This window comes from Lepus europaeus, chromosome 20 (assembly GCF_033115175.1).
Source record: "Lepus europaeus isolate LE1 chromosome 20, mLepTim1.pri, whole genome shotgun sequence".
NCBI classification, from domain to species: Eukaryota; Metazoa; Chordata; class Mammalia; order Lagomorpha; family Leporidae; genus Lepus; species Lepus europaeus.
The window spans coordinates 64,921,998-64,941,144 of NC_084846.1; the positions used below are offsets into that span (position 1 = coordinate 64,921,998).

The following is a 19,147-nucleotide window of genomic DNA, read 5'->3' on the forward strand; positions in this document are numbered from 1 at the left end:
CGCTGGGCGTCTGGGGTTGGTCCCGACCCGCCCGCGGTGTCCAAACTCCGGCCGCCGCGCCGCGCAGTGGCGGCGACCACTGAGACCCTGGGCTAGCGGGTGAGTCGGGCGGCCGGGCGGCCGGGTGACCGGGGTCAACCCCGTCAGCGGGACGGGTGCGCACGGGGCGGACCCAGGGCAGTGCCTCGGAGCAGGTCCGAGTCCCTCCGCCTTCGATTACCTGCTGTGTATGCCTGCTGTGTACGCGGCGTGGACCAACCCCTGCTGCGTGCTTGTGCCCCCGCTGCGTCCCCGACGTGGACCGACCCCTGCTGTGTACACGCTGTCATGTGCCCCCGCTGTGTCCCTGACGTGGATGTGCCCTACTGTGTGCTTGTGTCCCTGCTGTATACCCCGACATGGTTGTGCCCTGCTGTTTACCCTGACATGGACCGACCCCTGCTGCGTACCTGACATGGCCCGACCCCTGCTGTATATCTGACGTGGACCGAGCCCTGCTGTGTTCACGCTGTCATGTGCCCCCGCTGTGTCCCCGACGTGGATGTGCCCTACTGTGTGCTTGTGCCCCTGCTGTATACCCCGACATGGTTGTGCCCTGCTGTGTGCTCTGCTTGTTGGTGGCCTTGCTGGGCACCTGGAGTGGATAAGTTCCTGCCGTGTCCCCGACGTGCACATGTCCCTTCGTTCTCCCTGCACGGACGTGCGCCTGCTGGGTGCGGGCTGGAGGCAGCACCCCAGACCGAGCAGGGCATGTGGACTTTGCCTTGGCAGCTGCAGCTCCAGGCGGGCCAGGCCGGCTGCGCCCTGTGACCCGCACCATGAGGAACGCCAGCAAGGAGGTGCAGGGCCCGGGGCAGCGCTATGCCCCCTGCGGTGAGTGGGGCTGGGGTCGCTTCCCTTGTTCTTTGTAACCGTTGAATCCCACCCAGGCCTGCACCTGTTGCTGAGTGGTGACTTAGGAGCGTCCCAGGTGTTTGGTTGACTGCCTGGCTCTTGCTCCCAGGGTGACCGGCAGCCAAGTTGAAAGCGTTCCCTGCCTGTGGTGGTTGGGGCCAGGAGGCTCCCAGCTGCTTAGCTAGCAGGGAGGGAGGCCGCCTCTCGATGCTGCTCTCTGTGCCTTGCTTGAAGTTCCCTCCTGCAGCCCGTAGGGCGCTGGCTGGCGAGAAGTGGGGGCCTGGAGCCCTGTCAGCTCAGAATTGAAAGCAGCTGTGCACCCCCCCCCCCCACACACACACTGTCACCACCGCTGGTGGCACCATGGCAGTGCTGGGCCAGTTCCCTTTCTCCCGCCCTGGGCTCTGGAGCCGCAGGGAGAGGTCGTGTCTGGATGATACCAGTGGACACCAGCGAGGCCGGGCACTGCTCTCCTCTAACCTCACGCCAGCCCTGTTTTGAGGACAAGGAAGTTGAGGCCTGTGGAGTTTGGCATCAGTGGCCCAGGGTCACACACACAGCAGGTGGCCCCGCAGCCCATGCTGAGATGCCTGCCGGAGCCTGTGCCCCTGTGGGCCTGTGGGTTTGCCCGCCTCTGCCTGTGGCTCAGAGGCCAGAAGGGGGCTGGTGCCGCTCTCAGTGATAAATAAGAGCACAGATCCCCAGCAGACCAGAGTTAGGGACGGCTGTCGCACCTGCCACACAGGCACTCACCTTTAGCCCTCTGTGTGCTGTGCACACAGCGAGGACAGCGAGCACTGGTGCTGGTGGCCTGAGCCCTGGCTCCCTGCCCTTCTCCTTTGCACATGGCTCTCAGTGACCCGCCAGGTAGCAGTCCGCCTGCCCAGAGCTTCCAGTAATGAGAAGAAGGTGGAAGAAACGCGATTCTCTGCGGACTAATTAGTGCGCAGCACAGGAAAAATACAGCAGGAGAGAAAGCCTTCCCTCTGAGAGATCCCGAGCAGGATCCGAGGGTGAAGATGCTCAACTCTTCTTCTTAATTTTTAAGCTGACTCTTGTGCAGTTGTTGAAACTTCTCCATCTTTGTCCCTTTCAAAACCAGCTGGAGTTGGTTCAGCTGATTACTGCTCTAGGTGGTTAGGTTTCCCACCTGAACATCGCTCATGTTTGTGAGGTGAACCTTGCGTTCTGGGTGCAGAGGGGATGCCCAAGCCGTTAGTGTAGGAGGAGTTACTCCTTGTTCGTGTGTTCCTGGGGAAGACTGACTCCGGGCGTTTTTCCTGCGGTCTGATGGATCACTCGGCGTTCTCCAGGGTGACTGCCGTATCTGTGTGAGGGCCCTTCAGAAAGCTCGCAGTACAAGACCAGCTTATCTTGGTGCAAAACACTTTGAAATCCATGCACAGTTTTTTTCCCTGGCATGCATATTCCGGGAACTTTCTGAACTCCCCCTATACATAGACAGAAATGTAAACAGCTGGCTCCCATGACTGTGGGGCCGCCACTGTGAGATCTGCAGCCAGCTGGTGGCTGGGGACTGTGGAAGAGCCGGTGCTGCAACTCGGGCCAAGGCCGCCTGGAGGCAGAGTCCCTCTTCCCCGGGGGTCCTCGGCCTTTTCTCTCGGCCCTTCCTCTAACTGGGACGAGACCCACCACCTCCCTTAAAAGTCCACAGATTTAAATGCTATTCTCATTTGATTCACAGAAACAACTAGAATCATGTGTGGCCAAGCTCTGGGTACCATAGCTCAGCCAGCTTGTCACGTGCAGCTCGCCCCCACACCCGAGTGAACAGGGCCTTGTGCAAGATCCTGAAAGCCACAGGTTGTGACGGTGTGTCCTGATCAGCTCAGTGAAGGACTCTAAGCCACGTGTGCCACGTGAACAGCGTTTTGTGTGTTTTGCATGTTTCCCAAGCTTTCCTCAGCCAGGGGATTCTTCTCCTGCACTTGGGCACTTGGGCGATGCGTTTTTGATGCAGAGTTGTGTAAGCAGCTCAAGTTCAGGTGCCCCCAGATCTCTTCTCCCTGTAGGGCCATGAAAAGCACAAACACAGCTCCAGGTCCCCGGGGTTCTGCCAGCTCCTGGCAGAAGCTCCCTGAGCTGGGACTCGCCGTCTCCAGGGAGACTCCTAGGTCCCTCAGATGCCCTCAGCTCCAGGCCGCGGAGCCACGTGGCTTTGCCAGGCCCAGCCCAGCCCAGCTGTCCGTCCATGGCCCCGTCTGTGCTGGGCTGGTGGTGTCACGGGAAGGAGGGGGAGGGGTGAGCTCCCCTTCATTTCGCTCCCCTTGGTCCTTCCCTGTCCTGTTGCACCCACACAGCTCACACTCACGTGTTTCCTCCCCGTCTCTCCCCAGGGAGCCCGACCCCGGCACCTGGGGGCTCTCTGGCCTGAGCAGGTTTCCCCTTCCTGTCCCCGTCTCTAAAGTACCCTCTGGCCTCCGGTGCTGTTCGCTGCCCAGTGGCCACAAGTGCCCAGGCGGCTCACGTGGGCAGGGTCTCAGCAGCTCCAGGAGGCAGGGTACCCTCTGGCCTCCGGTGCTGTTCACTGCCCAGTGGCCACAAGTGCCCAGGCGGCTCACGTGGGCAGGGTCTCAGCAGCTCCAGGAGGCAGGTGCGGTGGCTCCAGCACGGCTGTGCGGGGCCTGCTCTTCCCGCGCTTGTGAAACGTGAACACGTTCCACCTGGCTGCTGCTTCCGAGAGAATCTACTTCAGGACGTTGAACGCGGAGATTCCATGGGTTTGCCTAGGGTACGAGAGGCTTCCAAGAGGCCGGGAGAAGTGTGTGTTAGGCGGGGGCTATGCATGGCCTTCAGAGTGGTTTTGCGCCAACATAAACTCATCTTTCATGTCTGTTTCTCATGAACTTCTTGCAGCCGCGTATCCTAAGTGGTTTGGGATGTTTCAGGATGGTACTCGTGTGTTCCCCAGTGTTACCAGGTACACAGCCAGGTCATTGTTCTGTGGAGGATTGAGAGACAGACCTACAGGGCTGCGATGCCTCCTTGGGAAGCTAACCCTGGGGCAAGAGGCCGGGCCCTCGCTTCCTGCTGGGGAGGAGACAGGGAGCAGGGGACGGGGGCTTTCCCTCCCGCTGGCACTGGGTACACCCTGGAGCAGAGGCTGGCGGCAGGGGCCCTTGGGCAGGGCTCCCAGGAGGGCAGCTCCTTCCCTGCTTGGTGGCGTGTGCTGCCCTGGCCCTGTCACTGCAGTCCTGCCCTGACGCAGGTGCCCCGGCCCCCCGCCCCCTCCCGTGCAGACTGGTACTACCACCTGCCTGCCAAGCGCTCCGAGAAGCCTGTGGATGCTCCCCCTGCGTCCCAGATCCCGGGGCTCAGCGACCTGGGGGACTCTCCCAGCAGCAGCCTGCCCGGGGCTCGGAGGTACTGGATCAAGGAAACCGACTCGGAGTACGTGAAGCTGGCCAAGCAGGGCGGCAGGCCTGGTGAGTGGGGTGGGGCGCCTGTTCTGTAAAAACCTCCGGTTTTGTGCCAGGCCCCTGGACTGAGCCGAGGTGGGAGGTGTGTGACGTGCGGGGTGAGCAGACTGTGCAGGCACTTCCCGCCAGCGATTCGCTCCCCTGGCGGCGGCGGTGGTGGTGGGGCGCCTGCTTTCTTTGCACCTTAAAGTGCTTGTTTGGGGGGAGGGGAACCCAGTTCCTGACCCTTCCTGTGTACTCTCATGTCCCCCTGTGCTTTGTGTTTGAAATAAAGATCATTGATGTTGATGGAGACCCACACCTTTTTTTTAAGAACTTTTTTTTAAAAAGATTTATTTATTTATTTGAAAGTCAAAGTTACACACAGAGAGAAGGAGAGGCAGAGAGAGAGAGAGAGAGAGAGAGAGAGAGAGACAGGCAGGTCTTCCACCCACTGGTTCACTCCCCAGTTGGCCACAATGGCTAGAGCTGCACCGATCTGAAGCCAGGAGCCAGGAGCTTCTTCCAGGTCTCCCACGTGGGTGCAGGGGCCCAAGGATTTGGGCCGTCCTCTACTGCTTTCCTAGGCCATAGCACAGAGCTAGATCGGAAGTTGAACAGCCGGGACTCCAACCGGTGCCCATATGGGATGCAGGCACTGCAGGAGGCAGCTTTACCCGCTACGCCACAGCACTGGCCCAAACCCACATTTTTAAAAACAGATGAATTTATCTGAAAGGCAGAGAGAGAGAGAGATATATATTTTACAGCTGCTGGTTCACTTCCCAAATGCCTGTAAAGGAGCTGGGCCAGGCTGGAACCAGGAGCCCCATGTGGTCTCCCACGTGGGTGGCACAGGCCCAAGCACTTGCGCCATCATCAGCCATCATCTGCTGTCTCCCAGGACAGCAGGAAGCTGGAGCAGAAGCACAGGGTAGCAGGGGCTGGGACCAGCATCTGTCCCGGGCGGCAGCCTCACCCGCTGGGTCGCAGTGCTGCCCGGATGAAGATCGGCTTTTATACATGGCTGGGTTAAGGAATGCTGTTGTGCTAAAAACCAAGGCGCATGGAGTCCCATGGGAACCACAGCAGAGACTGAGGGACCACACCTCAGACGCCTCGCTCTCTGGGGTGAGTGACACAGATGGAAGCTGTTTGCCGCTTTTCCCCTCCGGCTACCATTACCCCAGTGGAGAAGGCCACGGGGAATGGGAAGTCAAACAGCCGCACCTCTAGCGTCCTTGATGTTAAAAAGCTCAGACTGGGGCCAGGGCCAGCGCTGAGCTGCTCCACGTCCCATCTGGCTCCCTGCCAGTGTGCCTGGGAAAGCCGCGGAGGACGGCCCAAGTGCCTGGGTCCCCGTGTCCACCTGGGAGCCCCAGGTGGAGTTCCAGGCTGCTGCCCACGGCCTGGCCCAGCTGCGGTCATTTTGGACATGGGGGCGTCATCCAGTGGCTGAAGGAAGTCTTTCTTCTTGTGTCGTCCTCTGTGTGTCACTCTGCCTTTCGAGTAAATAAAATAAATCTTTAAAAGAGAAAGAAGCCTGGACCAGACCATTTGATTGGTGGCCCGGGGGTCCTGCCTGCACAGCCACTGTGGGGGGCAGGGCGAGGGGGTGAGGCAGCTGCAGGTCTGTGAATGGATCCTAGGTGGAGGGCCCAGAAGAATAAGTCCGGAATGCGTAGCAATGAGAGGGTTTTACGAAGCCAGGGATGGAGATGGGAGCATTCCTTCAGATGGCCACTGACCAGGACATCAGGTCGTTGCCTGCTGCTGCCCCGGGGGATCCTTGTCCATTTGCTGTCCGTATTGGCAGGCAGGCAGGAGCACCCTCCCCACTCCCTGCCTTTGGCCAGCAGAGGAGGGAGGGGCAGAGCTTGAGAGCCAGCAGGTGGGCGCTCCACCCAGAGATGGCTGTGGTCAGGCACGGTGGTCAGGTGCCCCACAGCAGCAGAGAGGGACAGGCCGCCTGTCCCTGGCTCTGAGAAGGACCTAGAGGGAGCTGGGGTGGGGGGGCAGTGCAGAGTGCAGGGCTGCCCTGCTCCAAGGCCCCCGACGCACAGGGTCCGGGTGGGGGTGGTCTGTGAGTGAGGTGGGGCTGGGGGAGCCAGGAGGAGACTGGGGAGAGCCGGGCCGCCCCCTCAGTCCTGTGTCTTTGTTTGAGATCTGCTGAAGCACTTCGCCGCTGTGTCCTCGGCGGGCTCGCCCGTGGCCTACTCCCTGCCCGACTGGTACATCCACCACAGCAAGCCGCCCACGGCCCTGCAGCGCGCGTGAGTGTCCCCAGCCTGCCCTCTCTCCTTTATTGTTAGAGGAGAAGGGAGTGGCTCCAGGCACAGCCAGGAACACGGGAGACCCTAACCCTGCCCGGCTGCCCACAGGGTAGGAAACGTCCACAACTTCCAGGTCGCCCCTCTGGGCCCTTCCTGTCCCTTTGCCTGGACTCTAGAGGCGTCATGGCTGTGGCCGTGGCCGTGGCCGCAGGTGCTGCTCAGTCCCAGCGCCGCTTTTGTCTTTGGGGTTCTGGTTCTCTCCAGTTTGAGAAGCCAATAACCCCCGTGCTGTACCGACACGGCTCGGCTCTGACCTCCTCGGCCTCAATTTGGAATAAGGCAGAGCAGGGAGCCATGGGGTGGGGAGGATGGTGGGTGGCCATGGGGTGGGGAGGATGGTGGGTGGCCATGGGGTGGGGAGGATGGTGGGTGGCCATGGGGTGGGGAGGATGGTGGGTGGCCATGGGGTGGGGAGGATGGTGGGTGGCCATGGGGTGGGGAGGATGGTGGGTGGCCATGGGGTGGGGAGGATGGTGGGTGGCCATGGGGTGGGGAGGATGGTGGGTGGCCATGGGGTGGGGAGGATGGTGGGTGGCCATGGGGTGGGGAGGATGGTGGGTGGCCATGGGGTGGGGAGGATGGTGGGTGGCCATGGGGTGGGGAGGATGGTGGGTGGCCATGGGGTGGGGAGGATGGTGGGTGGCCATGGGGTGGGGAGGATGGTGGGTGGCCATGGGGTGGGGAGGATGGTGGGTGGCCCTCCTGTTCCTGCAGGTGCAGATCCCACCCCCCACCCCCAGCAGAAAACAGAAGGGGTTTTATGATTTTAAAGGGCCAGTGTGTAGGAGTGTTCTGATACTTTCAGGGCGTCATTGATGTGTCCTATAAATGCGCCCCCCACGCCACTGCCTGGAGACCCTGGGGGTCCTGGAGAAGGGTGGGGCTTTTTGCTCTGCAGGGTCTGGGAGGTCCCCCCCCCCCAGTCTTCTCAGAGGCAGACTGGTGCTTATGCGAAAGAGATGGGGGGGCACAGGGAGGTGGGGCAGCACCAGCTCCCCTGACCCTGTGCCCCTGCAGGGTGCCTGTCGTCTCCATGCCCGACTACATGGTTTACGAAGAATTTCACCCCGACCAGTCCAACGGCAGCTATGAATCCAGGAGGGGGCCCTTCGACTTCGACATGAAAACCGTCTGGCAGAGAGAGGCGGAGGAGCTTGAAAAGACTAAAAAAAAGGTGACAAAGGCCTCCTGTAGACGGATGTGCGTCTCCACCCCCTGCTCCTTGAAGGGGCGTGCCTGGCAGCTGCTGGCCACAATGTCCTTGTCTCCCTGGCACACGCTGGTGGGTGGAGCCAGCAAGGACCAAGCTGCTGCCATTCTATTGTCTGTTTCTGTGAATGTTGATGTCATAGGTCACACAGTTTCTACTAAGTGATTTTTGTTTTATTCTTTTAAAATGTTTGTTATTTATTTGAGAAGCAGAGACAGAACCACCATCTGCTGGCCGTGCCGTGCCTGCCGTGACCAGGGCTGGGCCAGGCCACGCCGTGCCGTGCCTGCCGTGACCAGGGCTGGGCCAGGCCACGCCGTGCCGTGCCTGCCGTGACCAGGGCGGGGCCAGGCCACGCCGTGCCGTGCCTGCCGTGACCAGGGCTGGGCCAGGCCAAAGCCAAGATTCTAGAACTCCATCCAGGTCTCCCACGTGGGTGGCCGGGACCCAACTACTTGAGCCGTCACAGCTGCCTCTCAGGGTGGGCACCAGCAGGCAGCTGGATTCTGGGTGGAGCTGAGTTTGGGGGTGGGATGCAAGCACGTGCCGCAGCACCTTAGCCCCTAGGCCAAACGCCCTTTCCAGAGAACCCCCAGTGCTTCTGTGGGGGAAACTGGCATAGCACTTTTTTTTTTTTTTTTAGATTTATTTATTTATTTGAAAGCAGAGTTACAGAGAGGCAGAGGCAGAGAGAGAGAGAGAGGTCTTCCATTCACTGGTTCACTCCCCAGATGGCCACAGCGGCCGGAGCTGTGCCAATCTGATGCCAGGAGCCAGGAGTTTCTTCTGGGTCTCCCACATGGGTGCAGGGGCCATCTTCTACTGCTTTCCTAGGCGCATTTGCAGGAACTGGATGGTAAGTGGAGCAGCCAGGACTCGAACCAGTGCCCACATGGGATGCCGGCCCTGCAGGTGGTGGCTTTACCACCTCCATCCAGGTTTCCCAGGTGGATAGCAGGAGCCCAAGCACTTGGGCCATCTTCCGCTGCTTTTCCCAGGCCATTAGCAGGGAACTGGATCAGAAGGGCAGCACTCATAGTGGATGCTGGCACTGCAGGTGGCTGTTTTACCCGCTATGCCACAGCACTGGCCCTGGATTGTCCAAACGCTGCTGTAGCTTTTAACGTGGTTTTCCTCATTTCAACGCACAAATCCCAGTGTTCCAAGAACGAAGACCAGAGGGCAGTGCCCAGGCCTCTGTGGTGCCCGTGGCAGCCTGGCTGTGGTTCCTCAATAGGGGTAAGAAGATGGGGAGGACCTCCCATCAGACATCTCAGCAACCCTGCCCAGGGGCCGCTCTTGACTTTCCCTGCTCCTGAAATGCAGCCCCCACCCAAGCAGGCTCCACACCCCTTCTTGCCTCCTATTGAGGAACCACGCCCACCCCCAGGCCCTGTGTCCCCCATCCAGGCATGAGAAGAAGCCCCTCTGTGTCTTTCTGTGGATATGAGCAGCATGCTTGGCCCCCAGCCCTCACCGGGCATCTATGCAGCCCTGCCGCGAGCTGGCGGGGTGGTGGGGGCTGCTCCTCCACCTGTCTGAGTGCCCACCGCCCCGCCCCGACCCTGGAGGAGGCTCACGTTCCCCTGGGAACCTCCACCTTTTCCTCCAGCTCCGTGGATCTCGTGTGCTGTGTCTCGTTTTTCTGTCTTCCGCTTGCAGACGGTAAAGCTCACTTGCAGAGCCCTGCCCCGTGAGCTTCGGCAGCCCTCGAGGTGCACGACCAGGCCTTACCCTGCCTTGCCAGGCCTGTGTGTCGTCTGCCCCTTCCCCGCTGCCAGCCCTGCAGACACTGATGCAGTCTTTGTGGTTTCTGCTTTTCCCGACCACCAAGTCGGGGCCTCACGTAGCCCTCGGGGTCTGGCTCCTACCGCCTAGCATCTTGAATGCCCAAGCCGGCCAAGCTGGTGGCAGGTGTCGGCACCTCGTCACGCTGTATTGCTGAGCGATGGGTTCGATGGTGTCTGCAGTCCTCTGTTGAGAGGCACCGGCGTTGCTCCAGGTCCTGGTGTTTGTCCATTTCGAAGGCCGCTGGGAGCCTTGGCTGCAGGCCCCTGTGGGAACAGGGCTTCGGGACCGGTCGTCAGTTTGTTCCTCCTCCTGAGCTGGTGGCCTTGTTGCTTCCGTGCAGAGCACACTACCTCTTTTTTAGATTATTTATTTATTTATGTATTTATTTGAGAGGTAGAGTTACAGACAGTGAGAGAGAGAGAGACAGAGAGAAAGGTCTTCCGTCCTCTGGTTCACTCCCCAAATGGACGCCACGGCCGGAGCTGCGCCGATCCAAAGCCAGGAGCCAGGAGTTTCTTTCTGGTCTCCCATGTGGGTGCAGGAGCCCAAGCACCTGGGCCATCCTCCACTGCCCTCCCCGGCCACAGCAGAGAGCTGGACTGGAGGAGGAGCAACCGGGACTAGAACTCGGAGCCCACATGGGATGCCGGTGCCGCAGGCGGAGGATTAACCTAGTGCGCCATGGCACCAGCCAACACTACCTCTTAACATAGCATGTGAGGGCTGAGCTCCACGTGGGACCATACCTCGTCCTGACCGCTGACACTGGACGCCCCGCCCCACATCTGCCTCCTGTGTGTCTGTGTCCAGCACCGGGTGTTGTGCTCCCTCACACAGGTGAAGCTGCCGGCCATTCACTCCAAGAATCCCAGCAAAGTGGGGACACCGCTTGGCCCCAAAGACCCTACAGGAAGCAGACTGTCCTTCCCTCCCATGTAAGTGCCCGAGCTCTGTGGACACTGGCTGGGGGGAGGGGCGCCATGACAGCAGCTACTGCCTGCCGCCCCGGCACAGGGCATGGTGGCCTGCTCTGCTCGCCTGTGTTCTGGTCCCTTCCCCACCTCCCTCTCCCCCGACGTCACCTCTGAGGGTGGGGCCGGTTGTCCCTGCACTCCACGTGAGTGCGCCGGCCCTGGGGCTGGACAGCAGGCATGTTAGACATTCGTGACCTCGCTGCGGTGGGGGGATTGAGTCCCCGTGGCCTCCCGTGCTTCTTTCCTTTCCTGGAATCCAGTTTGCTGCCAGGATGAATGTCACGAACCGCCTAGCTCTGCAAACTGTCATTTAACCTTTCAGGGTGACAAATGCCATGAGGGCGCCGAGCTCAGACTCGGGGGGCGGGGGAGGCTGGTGGACCACTGGGAGCAGACTCAGGAGCAGAGTGACTGACGGGTAGGAAACCTGAGCGTCGGCAGGCGCAGGCCCTGCACTGGGTACCTGCCTGCCTCGAAAGCTCGGGCTGTGTCCCTGGGGTAGAAGCTGAGCAGGGGCAGCTGGTGACCAAACACCAAGCCAGGAACGGCAGAGACAGAGTGGGGCCAGATATCTTCAGTAAGGACAGGAGAGAACTAGGCCAGGAGCCCTGTGGTTCCACACGCGCAGTCCGGAGGCCCATCCCTGCCTGCGCTTGTGCCCACGGCAGGAGGCTTCCCGGGGACTGACTGGAAGTATCAGGAGAGATTGGCCGTCACTACAGTAGGCTGGAAACTGGCTCTTGCCCCGTCCAAGGGGTGCTTTGGAAAACACTTCCTTATGCCAAAAAAGGGGAGGGAGGAAAAGAAGAAGGGAGTAGGAGGGAGGAGGGGAGGAGAGGAGGGAGATGGAGACGAGGAGGGAGAGTGAGAGTGCTCCGTGATGTTTCCAGGGATGGATGCCCGTCTCACGGGACAGCGTCTGTTTCTGGTTCGTATCACATTAACCTTTGTACTCAAGTTTAACATTACTTTTTCTCTTTTTGAGGCCTGGCCAGAAAGCCAGTTCACCCACAAACTTTTCCAAACTTATTAGCAACGGTTATAAGGATGAGTGGTTGCAGCAGCAGCGAGCTGAGCTGGACAAGAGGACAGCAAAGGCGTCCCCGGAGGAACCCCAAGGGCCCGAGGACGCTGGGCCACCCCAGGAGCCAGAGGCCCCCACAGGCTCTGAGAGCGAAGGTGAGGAGCACCCTGAAGCTGTGCCTCCTGGGCCGTGGCCTCGGGGGCAGGGAGCAGCCCACTGTGTAGCTCAGGAGGGACCTGACTGTGAAAAACCCATCATCTGAAAACCCCGTGAAGCCCACAGAGGCCTGCAGGTGACAGGTGCACACACGGGTCACCTATGTGTGGCTGTCTCCTGGATTCTCCGAACAAACAATAACCCAAATAGAATGAGCCTGGGACTCCCGAATCCAGGCATCGCTGACCTCTGCATGAGGCGCGGTCCCCTCCGAGGTGCCAAGGACACCCTCAGGAAACCGGAAATGAGTTGTGACTTGCAGTCGTGAAACTCAGAGTAACTTCCGCTGTGGCCAGGACGTGTGAGCTGCATCTGACTCACTGATGTTGCTTCTTGGGGCGCGTCTGTCTTAGTGGAGGGGAGGGCCTTGGTCACGTTCCACAGCTCTGCCCACTACAGCAGTGACTGTGCCTCTGAGCAACTTTTTTTTTTTTTAAAGATTTATTTATTATTTGAAACAGAGTTACAGAGAGCGAGAGAGATCCTCCATCCGCTGATTCATTCCCCCAAATGACTGCAACGGTCAGGGCTGCGCCAGGCCAAAGTCAGGAGCCTGGAACTCCATCAGGGGTGCCCACGTGGGTGCAGGGGCCCAAGCACGTGGGCCGTCTTCTGCTGCTTTCCCAGGTGCATTAGCAGGGAGCTGGATTGGAAGTGGAGCAGCCAGGACATAAACCAGTGCCCATATGGGATGCCTGTGTCGTGGGAAATGGCTTAACCTGTGATGCCACAGCACCGGCCCTGGGACGTTACTCAAGGGGGGAAGCAGGCATGTTCTGTCTCCCTGGGCGTCGAAGTGCTGGCGTGGGCTTTGGTAAGCACCTCTCTGCTTGCCTGTCCACCACAGCCCCGTGCTGTACTCGCTGAGCAAGGTCTGTAACCGTCAGGCCATCTCTCTCCATCCGCTGGAGGAGCCAGGGCACAAGTTCACGCTCCGTGCTGTTAGGAAATGCCAACAGTGCTTGCTGACTGGCTGCTGTGGGGCTGGCACTGTGCCCTAGCAGGTACAGCCGTTGCCTGCGATACTGGCATCCCATGTGGGCACCAGTTCCAGTCCCGACTGTTCCACTTCCAATCCAGCTCCTTGCAGATGGCCCAGGAAAGCAGCGGAGGATGGCCCAAATGCGTGGGCCCCTGCCATCCACGTGGGAGACCCAGAAGAAGCTTCTGGCTCCTAGCTTTGGCCTGGCTCAGCCCTGGCCATTGTGGCCATCTAGGGAGCAAAGCAGCAAAAGGAAGCACTGTGTGTGTGTGTGTGTGTGTCTGTCTGTCTGTCTCCTCTCTCTGTAACTCTGACCTTCGAATAAATAGGTAAATCTTAAAAAAAAAAACTTACTGTTTTTGTCTTAGGGAATACACACTCATCACTCATCCCTTAGGTAATTATGACTTTAACACTTGGTCCATTCCGTGAACTGGAACGAGTGATGTGTGTGTTCTTTATCACAGTCTCCTCCACGTGAGTATTCATAGAGGACTGGCCTGTATCAGACGGACAGGCGTCTCCTAGGAGACCACAGAGCCTGGGCAGCCCACAACGCTCTTCACGCCGAAGCCCGGGCTGGGCCCACTTTGAAACACACTGGGATTCTAGGGACGTCCGAAGTCCACAAGGGCCCACCTACATCAGTACAGCAACACTGCTGTGTCCTTGTGGGCAGAGGACACGAGGGAAAACTGTCCAGCTCACAGATGCTTTATCACTCAGTGCCTAAGGGATGGGGTGTAAGTCATGGAACAGAGAATTGGAAACCCTCGCGCGCACCTGTTTGTTTGTTAGTTGACTCCTCTTCTTTTGACAAGCAGTAGTTGTACACATTCTTGGAGGACAGCGTGGTGTTCTCATGCATGCACGGGGGTGCTTCACCAAGTTCAGGACGAAGGGCTGATGATGTGGCGCAGGGGGGTAAGCTGCCACTTGCAAAGCCAGCAGCCCATACCATCGTGCCAGTTTGAGTTCCAGCTGCTCCGCAACTCCGGTCCAGCTCCCTGCTGGTGCACCTGGGAAGGCAGCAGCTGAGGCACCCACCACCCACGTGGGAGACCTGGCTTAGCTCCTGGCTCCTGGGTTGGGTTCCAGCCCAGTGCAGGCCATTGCAGGGGTTTAGAGAGTGACATGCATATGGGAGCGCGCTCGCTCGCTCTCTCGCTCTCGCTCTCTCTGTGTCTCTCTGTATCTTAAATAACCAAGTAAAGTTTTTTAAAGTTCATGGAGAACAGAACTGAAATGTATTTGTTTTGGTACCAAAAATGTTGAAATCCATGTTTAATTTTTCTTAAAGATTTATTTTATTTATTTGAAAGGCAGAGTTATGAGAGAAAGGAGAGACAGAGAGCTTCCATCTGCTGGTTCACTCCCCAAATGGCCACAACGACTGGGGCTGGGCCAGGCTGAAGCCAGGAGCCAGGAGCCTCCTCTGGGTCTCCCACTTGGGTGGCAGGAGCCCAAGGACTTGAGCCATCGGCTACTTTCCCAGGCCCAATAGCAGGGAGCTGGATTGGAAGTGGAGCAGCTGGGACTCAAACCAGTGTCCACATGGGATGCCGACGTCACAGGTGGCAGCTTTACCCGCCAGTCACAGCGCCGGCCTCCCGTGGAGTCCTTGCATGCATTGTGGAGGGATTAAGTCAGGCTTGGCCTCTCACATACTTAGCCTTTTTGTGCGGTGAGAATATTTCAAGTCTCCTCCTCCAGTCGTTTTGAAGTGCTCAGCACAGGATCACTAACTATGGCTGTGCTGTGCCTGAACTTCGTACCCGTTGACCCACAAGTCCCTGACCCCCCGCCCCTGGCAGTCACCGTCACCATTCCCCTCTCAGCTTCCATGAGGTCAATGTTTTCGGCTTCCACGTAGGAGCAAGGTCACGCGTGCTGTGTGTCTTTCCATGTCTGGATTTTTTCCATGCAGCATAGTGTCCTGCGCGCTCCTGTTATGTTGTAGCAAATGACAGAATGTTCTTTTTCATAAAAAGATTTATTTATTTATCTCAAAGGTGGAGTTGCAGAGGCAAAGGCAGAGAGAGAGAGAGAGGTCAGTCGGTCTTCCATGCGCGCCCATATGGGATGCTGCTGCCACAGGCAGAGGCTTAACCCACCGTGGCACGGTGCTGGCCCCAGGATGTCCTTCTTTTAAAGACTTAATTGTAGGCCGGGTGGTGCTGTGGTATAGTGGGTGAAGCCACTGCCTGCAGTGCTGGCATCTCATACGGGCACTGGTTCAAGTCCAGGCTGCTCCTCTTCCAGTCCAGCTCTCTGCTATGGCCTGGGAAAGCAGTGGAAGATGGCCCAAGCCCGTGGGCCCCTGCACCCTTGTGGGAGACCTGGAAGAAGCTCCTGGCTTCGAATTGGTGCAGCTCTGGCCGTTGTGGCCATTTGGGGAGTGAACCAGCAGATGAAAGACCTCTTTCTCTGCCTCTGCCGCTCTGTTAACACTGCCTTTCAAGTAAATAAATAAATCTTTTTTTAAAGACTGACTTGTAGGCCATGTGTGAATACTCGTTTCTTGATCCCTTCATCCACTGGTGGACAGCGAGGTTGGGTCCATGTCTTGTCCAGTGTGAATGATGCTCCAGTGCCATGGGGTGCAGACGTCCCTGTGACGTACTGATTTCATGTCCTGCGTGCTGACCCCCAGGAGCAGGGTTGCTGGGTCACATGGCCGCCGTCTACTGTTCCCCACGATGGCTGCGCTAATTCCCGTTCCCACCAACAGTGTGCAGGGGGTCCCCGTCCTCCACATCCTCCCCCGCACTTGTTCTCGTCTGTCTCTGTCAGTCATTCTGACAGCGGGATTCTGAGCTGCCTTTCCCCCGCACCTCCAGAAATGCCCTTCCACGCTCCCGCCCCGTTGGGTGTGCTTACTCGCTCCCGAGGTGTCTGAGTTCCTTATGTATTTTGGGTATGAACCCCTCATCAGATGTATGGTTTCCAAAATGTCTTCTGTGCCGTGGACTGTCTTCACCTCGCTGTGCAGAAGCCTTCCTGTTTCATGGAGACCTGCTCATTCATTGTGGCTCTTGCTGTCCACATGTTGGTGTCACTGTCCCTGCCAGTGTTGGGGAGCGCCCCCCAACCCGGGTCTCCGCAGGTGCACAGCTGAGAGTCTCGCTAAGTCTGTCGTCCACTCCCAGTGAGTTTTCTGTGCGGTCACATTCTTCTGCGTGTTCATGTCCATTTCTTCAACACCTCTCTGAAGCCACTGCCCCTTCCCCGCCGTCTCCAGGTGCACTGCTGTGTGCGTTTATTTCTGGGCTCTCTCCTGCGCTGCTGACCTGCGTTTCCATTTTTAGGCCCAGGCTGTTTTGAAGACTCCAGCCTTGTGACGTGTTTTGAAATCAGATAGTGTGGAGCCTTCAACTTTGCTCTTTCATGAGATTTCCTTAGTTATTTGGCGTCTTTTGTGGTTCCCTATGAATCTGTGGATTTTTTTTTTTTTTGGTTCTATTAAAAATGTCATTGGAATTTTGGTAAGGATTGCATCGAGCCTGTAGACTTTTGAATCGTATGGGATTTTAATAATTATTCCATTCGTGCCTTCAGTTTCTTTTATCAATGTTTTATGGTTTTCTGTGTACAGATCTTTTACCTCTTTGGTTAAATTTACTCCTAAGATTTTTTTGTTTTTGCCTTTTAATTATGTTGAGGGTAGGGCTGTTTCCAGACCGTTCATTACGAGTGGATGGCATGCCACTTGTTTTTGTATATTGATGTCGTATCCCACACTGTTAGTTCTAACAGTGTTTTGGTGGGATTTGTAGCATCTTCTACATATGAAATCATGTTGTCACCAGATAATTTCACTTCTTACTTTCCAAGTTGGATCATTTTTCTTTCTTTTCTTGCCTAATTGCTTCTGGCTGGGACCATGTGCAGTAGAAGTGGTCTTTCCCTTGATATTAAAAGCTTTGAGTTTCTCACCCGTGCGTACGATGCCAGCCACGGGCTTGTCACGTGGCCTCCTCTGTGGCGAGGCACCTTCCCTCTATTCCTCATTCATCGAGTTTTTATCACGGAAGAATGTTTAACTTTGTCCAGTGCTTTTTCCCCATGCGTTGACATGTCGTCCATCCTGTTAACGTGGGGCATCACATGTACGGTCGCTGTCCTCACCCCCAACTTGATCCTGGTGTACGATCCTTTCAGTGAGACACTGAGTTCAGCTCTTAGTGGACTTCAGGAATAATCTGTATGAACAAGCACAGAAATACACACCTTTTCTTATTTAAAGTCAGTACATAAGCTTTTTAATTTACGAAAATGCCGTCTTTTGCTGTTCATTTGTTTGCTTTGCAGGCCCAGGAGCAGCCCCGTCTCCGTCAACTCCTGTGGAGCTCAAATAGCCCTGACGCGGTGTGTGCTCAGGGTGACGCTGGCGGCTGTCCAGGACTCGGCTGTGCTACAGCTGCCCGTCAGGCTCCCGCTCTGTGCTAGTGACGTGGATTCACACGGAACAATCTGTCCTGCAGCAGACATGAGACCACGTGCCTTAGATGGTCCGAGTGTTGGGTTACATTTCTTGCGTTTCCCTGGGATGTTAAATACTTGGCCCATAAACACAACCAGGCCCCCGGAGCCCTCGTCTTGCTGGCCTGGTGATGTCCCAGGGGCTGGGGACCAGCTGCTTGCTCTTTGTCATCAGCCTACCCCGCCCCCTGTGCACATCACTGTTGGGTGACTTTCCTGTTAGACTCTCACCAACAGGAAACTCACGGGACCAGCTGTGAGCCTCTTCTGTGCTCTGGTCCTGTAATATTTGTAGAAATAATTTTCATGTTACAAAAAAATTCCAGAATATGGTGATATAGTTTATATTAAGAAAGATATTTTATTTATGCCTTAAAGTTTTAAACATCGAATAGAAAACATTTATATCTATGAGTATAAAAGTTTAATTTTAATATTTAATGGGATAGGCTGGACACAAACTTTTGAATAATCAGACTGAATTCTTTAAATTTTGCTGCTTTTACTGAGTAACAAGCATTGACCTGTAGCTTCCTATTTTGTACATCGAATTCATTAATCAAATAGCAATTTTCGGCAGGAAGGTCTTCAGAAAGCCAATAAGGCCACAGATATTTTAGCTTCTTTCCCAGAGTAAACTTATCATGCGCTCGCTCACCTGGAATGCACAGCTCCAAGCAGCGGTTTACATGAGCTGCTCGGCTGATCGTACAGGTCTGTGCTGTCTGACGACCCTGACCGCACGGTGGGGGAAGGCGTGCACTGGCATGGCCACAAGTGTCAATAAAATACTAAACCATTAGAGTCAGAAGCGTGCCCTCGTCTTTCCTCCCCTTTCCTCCTCTTCACTCTCACGCACCCACCCTTCACGGAGAGGCCACGGGGAGCAGAGGTCTACGCAGAACCCTTCAGCTCCTCTTAGAGATGACCATAGCAGCAGAAACAGAAAGAGAGGCTGAAACACGCAGTGAGGACCAGGGACCATACACTAGAGTGGCCAGGTCTGGACAACCAGCCCCCACCCCCACCCCAGCTCAGTTTTCCGCTGGGTGAAATACGGCAAACGTACCACACAGACACCCAGCTGTCCTGGAGGCACCGACTGACTTCCAGAAACTGAAAATGCGGCAAGACCGTACTGAATTGTCAGCTGAAATCATCAAAGAATCTTAAATCAGCCTGGCTTGTACAGATGCGTATGCACGTGTAGGAACACACACACACACACACACACCCCGCCCTCTGTGTGTTCTCTGTTTCTGGGCCGGCGCCACACCACCGTTGCCCCCAGAGCCTGCGATGAGCTCCGTGCAGAGCGCAAGGGCAGGTGGCCTGCCTTCTCCAAGATAACACTGGCCTGGGGCCAAGGCCTGTGAGCCCAGAGCAGGGGTGGGTGGAGGGGAAGCAGAGCACCCGCCCTGATGGAGGCGGCAGGGTCAGGGCGTCAGGGCGAGGAGCAGCCCTGCGGCTGGGAACGAGTGCCACGCCCTGAAACCCACATTAGAAGGCCCCTATAGTGAAATTAACCAAACATTTAGGGGAGAAATGATGCAAATTCTCTAGACTCTCATCCAGAAGATGAATTCCTAACTTCTTCATGAGGCCTGACGCCAAACCAGAGAAAAACGGGACAGGGAGAAAAACGTTTTTCTAAAGAACAGCGTCTGCAAAAAGTCTCCAGCTAGCAGCATGCACCGCCCTGACAGGCTGGAAGCTCTCCGGTAGGATCAGGTAAGGGGCAGGGGCCGGGGCCGGGGCCGGGGCAGGGCGCTGCTGCATAGTGGGTCAGACCACCACCTGCAGTGCCGGCACCTATACGGGC

General features: G+C 57.1%; 1 protein-coding gene across 2 annotated transcripts; it reads left to right on the top strand.

Annotated features, from left to right (window-relative positions):
- Positions 1–806: 806 nt before the first annotated feature.
- Positions 807–18,124, top strand: C20H7orf57 (chromosome 20 C7orf57 homolog). Of its 2 annotated transcripts, none has more exons than XM_062179011.1 (7): positions 807–873; positions 4,155–4,340; positions 6,478–6,586; positions 7,664–7,820; positions 10,485–10,582; positions 11,607–11,800; positions 17,155–18,124. In XM_062179011.1, the coding sequence occupies exons 1-7, from the start codon at positions 819–821 to the stop codon at positions 17,199–17,201; spliced, it is 846 nt and encodes a 281-aa protein (XP_062034995.1). In that variant the 5' UTR covers positions 807–818; the 3' UTR covers positions 17,202–18,124. The 2 variants fall into 2 exon arrangements, with proteins under 2 accessions (XP_062034995.1, XP_062034996.1); XM_062179012.1 differs by having other exon boundaries at positions 11,655–11,800.
- Positions 18,125–19,147: the final 1,023 nt, after the last annotated feature.

Excerpts from the sequence above, each read along its gene's own strand:
- C20H7orf57 (XM_062179011.1), top strand. The coding sequence starts at position 819 with ATGAGGAACGCCAGCAAGGAGGTGCAGGGCCCGGGGCAGCGCTATGCC. Across the intron at positions 874-4,154 it reads GCAGCGCTATGCCCCCTGCG|ACTGGTACTACCACCTGCCT; the intron begins GTGAGTGGGGCT and ends CCTCCCGTGCAG. Across the intron at positions 10,583-11,606 it reads AGACTGTCCTTCCCTCCCAT|GCCTGGCCAGAAAGCCAGTT; the intron begins GTAAGTGCCCGA and ends TCTCTTTTTGAG.